The 5,912-nt window shown below is 43.0% G+C and overlaps 1 protein-coding gene across 1 annotated transcript in view; it reads right to left on the reverse strand.

Moving 5' to 3' along the window:
- Nucleotides 1–1,998: 1,998 nt before the first annotated feature.
- The window catches only part of LOC123126912 (N-terminal acetyltransferase B complex auxiliary subunit NAA25), a 17,614-nt gene continuing 13,700 nt past the window's right edge, over nt 1,999–5,912 (reverse strand). The window contains exons 15-19 of the mRNA XM_044546742.1: nt 5,766–5,885; nt 4,581–4,719; nt 4,358–4,404; nt 3,390–3,650; nt 1,999–2,843 (exon numbers count right to left, since the gene is read on the reverse strand). Coding sequence (XP_044402677.1) covers nt 2,142–2,843; nt 3,390–3,650; nt 4,358–4,404; nt 4,581–4,719; nt 5,766–5,885 — 1,269 coding nt within the window. The 3' untranslated portion in view covers nt 1,999–2,141. The remainder of the gene's footprint in view (nt 2,844–3,389; nt 3,651–4,357; nt 4,405–4,580; nt 4,720–5,765; nt 5,886–5,912) is intronic.

A 5,912-nucleotide genomic window follows, 5' to 3' on the forward strand; every position in this document is an offset into this window, starting at 1 on the left:
CCCACACACACACACAGAGAGAGAGGCCCCCGGGGCGCTTTTTTACCGTCGGCGTTGAAAAAATGGCCCAGTCGCATCCTTAGGACGTCGAATTCCGTCGGTTCGGCCCATTTTTTGGCCCGGCGATCCCAGGCCAAACCCAGCCCACTTGGAGGCTCCCGCAGAAGGAAAAGTGGCGCGTGGTCCACCACTGTCAGGTGAGAAACGCCTTATCCCTGCCTAGATTCGACCCGCGAGCGGCAGGACGCCACTTCCCCCTTCACCGCCATGCCGATCCCGGTGCCACCCACCTTCCCATAGCCGTTGCTGCGCCGCTAGAAAGGCCATCCCCCCGCCGAAAAGAGAGGGTTTCGCTGCGACAGCCTCCATCCTGCTCCTGGGCAAGCTCTCCAGGACTCCGACCACGCAGCCGGGGATACCAACGGCTACCCACATCACGCCTGCAAGGTGTTCGGCGATGGACTCCGACGACGAGGAGGAAGCCGAGGCCGACACCGACAATGAAGAGCACCTCATTATCCTCGCCGCTCTAGCAGGCCTGTTCGTGAACAATGGAAAGCCGCAGCGAGGTGGCTCGTCGCCGGGCCACCGCAAGAGCAAGCAGAGGCATCGGATGGAGGGCTATTGCTTGCTCTACGCCGACTACTTCGTCGACGCTCCACTACACGGCAAGAAAGTGTTTCAACGTCGTTATCGGATGAGCCGGAAGCTCTTCCTCGGAATTGTGAGTGACATCCGGGAGTTCGACAGCTATTTCATTTGCAAGAAGGATTGCACCGGCATAGTTGGATTCTCCTCACTCTAGAAGTGCACGACAGCTATGAGGATGCTTGCATAAGGAGCTCACGGTGATATACAGGAAGACTATGGACACATGGCGGAGTCCACCACCATTGAGTGTTTGTACAAGTTCCGCAGCCTGTGATGGTAGTGTTTGGACCACAATATTTGCGATCACCAAATGTTGAAGACACAGCTCGAATCCTAGCACATAATGCAGTAAGAGGATTTCTCGGGATGCTTAGAAGTATCGACTGCATGCGTTGGGCACGGAAAAACTGCCCAATTGCTTGGCAGGGGATGTACAAAGGCGCCACAGGAGCTTGCGGTGTGGTACTTAAGGCAGTGGCCACACATGACCTCTGGATTTGGCACTCCTTTGATATGCCAGGAACTCACAATGACATCAACGTACTGCAGTGCTCAAATGTCTTTGCCAAGCTTGTTGAATGCCATGCTCCTCCGGTGAACTTTGAGGTCAATGGACGCCACTGCAAGAAGGGATACTACCTAGCAGATGGCATCTATCTTAGATGGTCCACATTTGTGAAGACTATCTCAAACCCTATGCCAGGAGGCAAGAACTCCTACTTTGCTAAGTGTCAGGAGGCTTGCACGAAGGATGTCGAGCAGGCATTTGGTGTGCTCCAATCTCGATTTGCTGTTGTCCGGTACCCCGCTATGACCTGGTCGAAATCTCAGATGTGGGAGGTGATAAATTACTGTCTTCTTGCACAACATGTCATTGTGTTGATCACCAAGTACCGATAGCATTGGCTGCCTTCCTCAATATACATCAGGAGATCCGAGACCCACAAGTGCATCAAAAACTGCAACACGATCTAGTAAACCCTATGGAGGCTGAAGGGCAACGCCTAGTTCAATGCGTTTTAATTTTTGTTCAAATTATGAGATTATTTCATTAAACTATTTGATTTGTATTGATTTCTGTGATGAACTATGTGAGAAAGAAAATAGATTTTGTTGAATTTATGCCAAAGTGTACCAAACTTAGGACGAATTTGAGTTTGAAATCGACGGCAGGGGGCAAACTTGCTCCCCGAACGGCTGGACATGCCCGACATGAGACAACAAATGGCTTGTGCAACAAATCGCCAACAGAAATGGCATGTGCCATCTTATTGCACCAAATCAAGTTGGAGTAACACAATAACTATACCACAATAACAAATCAGGAGCAGAGAGACACGAAAGCCAAGGGGAAAAAGATGTCCTCAATCGAATAAAAGCAAGTCAAACAACAAAAGCGCACAGCCATTCTGTTATACTGTTACAACATATGTATAATGGAACGCCACAACAAGAATAGAACAAAATTCATGTGCAAAATTTCATCAACTCTAGTGTAACATCGAAGATAGAGAAGCCGATTCTGACATGAGCAGCTTGAGTTTAGAGTCAACCATTTTCTTGAACTCGGCTAGCACCTCATGTTCTGCTCCAACAATTCTTCTTACCACGCCAGTAGAACTCCATGCTTCCAGAGACTGAGCAATTCGATCACCAAGCTCAGAGGCATGTGCAATTGGTTTCTCTTCCAAGACTCTGAATGTCTGTCCTGGGCCTTCATCGCCAGTTCCTTGCAAATATGACATTAAGATATCCAAACCTTGCTCCTCTGGACTCATCTGATCAGATAACCATTTTTGGACACTTCGGAGTGTTTCAATCAAGCACTGAACAGATCTTTGAATTCCTTGCAACTGAGGCATGTTTGGTCGCACCGATGGGCCGCTTTTCTTTTTCTTCTTTCCTTGCGGGGCCACCACTCTCATGCAGGACTGGATTATGATGAGATGCCAAGAAATGGGTTCTGTAACCATCTGAACTAACAGTGGAATTTTATTTCCAGGACAAGTCAGGATTCGATTGGCATCAGTCAGGTGCTCCTCTATGCAAATTTTCACTAAGCTGTCCACAATCTCCCAAGAACTTGGGCTGCTCGGATCAGTTCTGGGGATCACTGATTCATTTGACCACAAGTTCATTGCATTAATAAATACAGCAAAACTCATCCAGCTGACAATATCAGGAGCAAAATCCTGAAAATACAGTCATCAGCAAGGTGCAGTTGATGGGTTAATCATGGTACTGCAGTTGTGCAGCAATAAGAGCAAGGGGTCGAAACTACTGTTTCAAATAATTAAAACATTTTCGCCATTTCAGTGAATAAGTGCATAACAGTTTTTTTTTTCACAAAAGATGTGATTAACTTGTAGAAAAAGTCAAAGGGAAGCATCACATTAGGGCTTGAATTGATTGAACCATTCCATTCAGCATACCAGGAGCAACAGATTACATAATCTTAAAAGGTAGTGCTTTTGCGCTTCCAACAAAAAAAGGTATAAATACCAAGTACAGTTAATACAAGCAACACTGCTTTAGAATTCAAGATTTAGCTTTGGAAGAGCATGGAAAGAACCATGTTCTTTTTACTTTCTAACCGAAGCAAGATGAATAGGCAGATAGTTAAATCATTCTTCAGATACAAAAAGACTGATGAAAAGAAGAGCTGATAGGCGAACAATATCGGCAGGTTATTAGGAAAGTAAATACAAAAAGGGAACGAATATTCAGTTAATTCATACCTTCATAGACTTCTTGCCTGAAGATATGCCAAGAATCATGCTTAGAGCATCATCCATGGAATAGCCAATAGTCCTAGCATATTTCTCAAGTAAGGTTTTCATTTCCCCAACAGTTATATCAGAAACAGACCCGTTGGGCTCAGTCTCCCTGAGGGAAGATACACAACCATGCATGGAAAGGTAAACAAGCCGGGGGACAAGACATTTTCTCTCAGCATCTCTCATCTTAGGGCCATCCTTCTCAGTAGATTTGTGCTTGCACTGCAATAAACATAAGAAAATTTTAGAGGGAAGGAATGATTTAGTTTAACAGGCTGAAACAAATTTGTAGGGAACTTTTGCATTTGTTGTAATATGTATAGTAAGTGTTTATCCTCTCTCCATGCAATGTACTGAGGAGGCGTCTGCAACTGCCTCCAAGCCTTATGGATTTTTGAGCCAATCGGAATTGTGGTGCAGAAGAAAGTGGGCTGGGTTTTTCAGCACGCTCCGATATCCACTCACTGGGCTAGGGATCATGTCGCTCATGGCAAGGAAACATAGGCACCACAACTAGGGATTGCAACAGGCCCATCGACATTATACAGGGTCGAATCGGCATTGGATGGTGCAACCGGTGGGCAGGCTGCATTGGTGAAGTAAAAGAATACGCAATACGTTGGAGGGAGGTGGAGATGAGAAGAATGAAGAAGCATGTTGTTGAAAAAATAAAGTGTCCAGGCTAACGATGAAAAAAGATAAAAAATAGGCTTGGCACGTGGAACCCTTCATGTGCAAGGGTTATATGTCACCTGCCACACGGAGGCATACTAGGTTTTTTGATCGTTCAGATAGTCAACTAGATGTCACACGGGTGATGCATATATATTTTTTCTTCAAAATATTAATTAAGTAATGCAATGAATGAAGGCGATAAGAAAGAAAATGTTTGAGCCGGTGTAAATAAAGGTAATAAGAAAATGACATACCACTTTGGCCCTAAAGCACGCAGGTGTCGAACTTTCATCAATTGGTTCTGTAAAATCACAAGTCCATAACAATAGTAAGAATTTTTGTGCTTCCAAGACCATAAATGACTCCAACAAAGACCCAAAAATGGTTAACTACCAAGCATGCAACATAGTGAGTTCAAAATGGTGCTATTGTCAAGCACAAAACAGATAAGACAGTTTGCATAGCATGCGAAGCTACCTGAAAGAAAATTTACACTGGTTGTTGGTGTCCACCAAGGGCGTGCCTCGAGATCTTCATTAAAAGTTAAATGTTTCATGTTGTCTTCACTTGATAGATCAACCAAGCCTCCTCCATGATTCACATTTTCAAGAACAGACTGCAATTAGGGACAATTATCAGTATTGGTGCGGGTTACATAAAAAATGACAGGTACCGATACTATTTACTTGTACAAGAAAATATTAACGCCTATGAGATGATGTCCTGATAGAATATCAATTTATAACAATAGAATTTAATTTTGTATAAACGGTTCAAAATGGCTACAAGTTGGAAAAATAACTAAATGTATTTCCTTCAAGCATCAATGCATGCCGATAATTTTAGAGAGAAGTGCATATTTCAATCCCGAACTCTTGCCCTAGTCTAATTTACAACCCCGTACTCCAATACCGTCTAAATTACAACCCCCAACTCTCAAAACCGGTCAAAATTCAACCCTTCTCTACCTGTTGCCCGGTTTTGAGCTAGTTGACCGGTTTTGACCCGTTGACTAGTGAACAGTAAATAAAAAATTAAAAAAATAAACTCGTTTTTTTCACAAGGTCAACAGTAAATTCAAAAAAAAATAAAAGGTTGAGAAATAAAAATTCAAAAAATGATTTTGAATTTTTCACCGGTGACCGGTAAATTCAAAAAAAATACAAAAAGTTCAAAAAATCCGAATATTTTTTGCATGGAAGATGTATCAATGCTTGAGGTCCGTGCCAATTTTCATAGCATTCGGACATCTGAGTAGCTCTCAGCCAAAAAAAAAATCAACACGAACAGTGCATAAACAGTTAACTGTTTCACAGACTCCACATTTGTCTTTTTTCTGAGCTACTCAAATTCCAAACAAGCTAAAAAACTGCAACTTTTTTAAGAAAAAGTACTGTTCACCAAGTGAAAAAATATTTTTTTTTGAATTTATTGTTCACCCAGTCTATGGGTCAACTTGGTCAAAACCGGTCAAAAGGTAGAGAAGGGTTGAATCCTGACCGGTTTTGAGAGTTGGGGGTTGTAATTTAGCCGGTATTGAAGTTCAGGGTTGTAAATTAGACTAGGCAAGAGTTCGGGGTTGAAATATGTACTTCTCTCATAATTTTAATAAAACTACTTCATCCTGAATTTGGGCGTTGAAATTCATAAGTGACAACTAACCTCCACTTCGTCAAGAGACTCAGACTTCTGCTTCAGACTCAGTATTACAGAATCAGATTTTACAGCAAGATACTGCATGGAGCGTTGCAAGCGATTTTTGAACTGCACAAATTCAATTACCTGGGCAACAATATCACAGAATAATAA

Source organism: Triticum aestivum, chromosome 1B, assembly GCF_018294505.1.
Source record: "Triticum aestivum cultivar Chinese Spring chromosome 1B, IWGSC CS RefSeq v2.1, whole genome shotgun sequence".
Taxonomy (NCBI): domain Eukaryota; kingdom Viridiplantae; phylum Streptophyta; class Magnoliopsida; order Poales; family Poaceae; genus Triticum; species Triticum aestivum.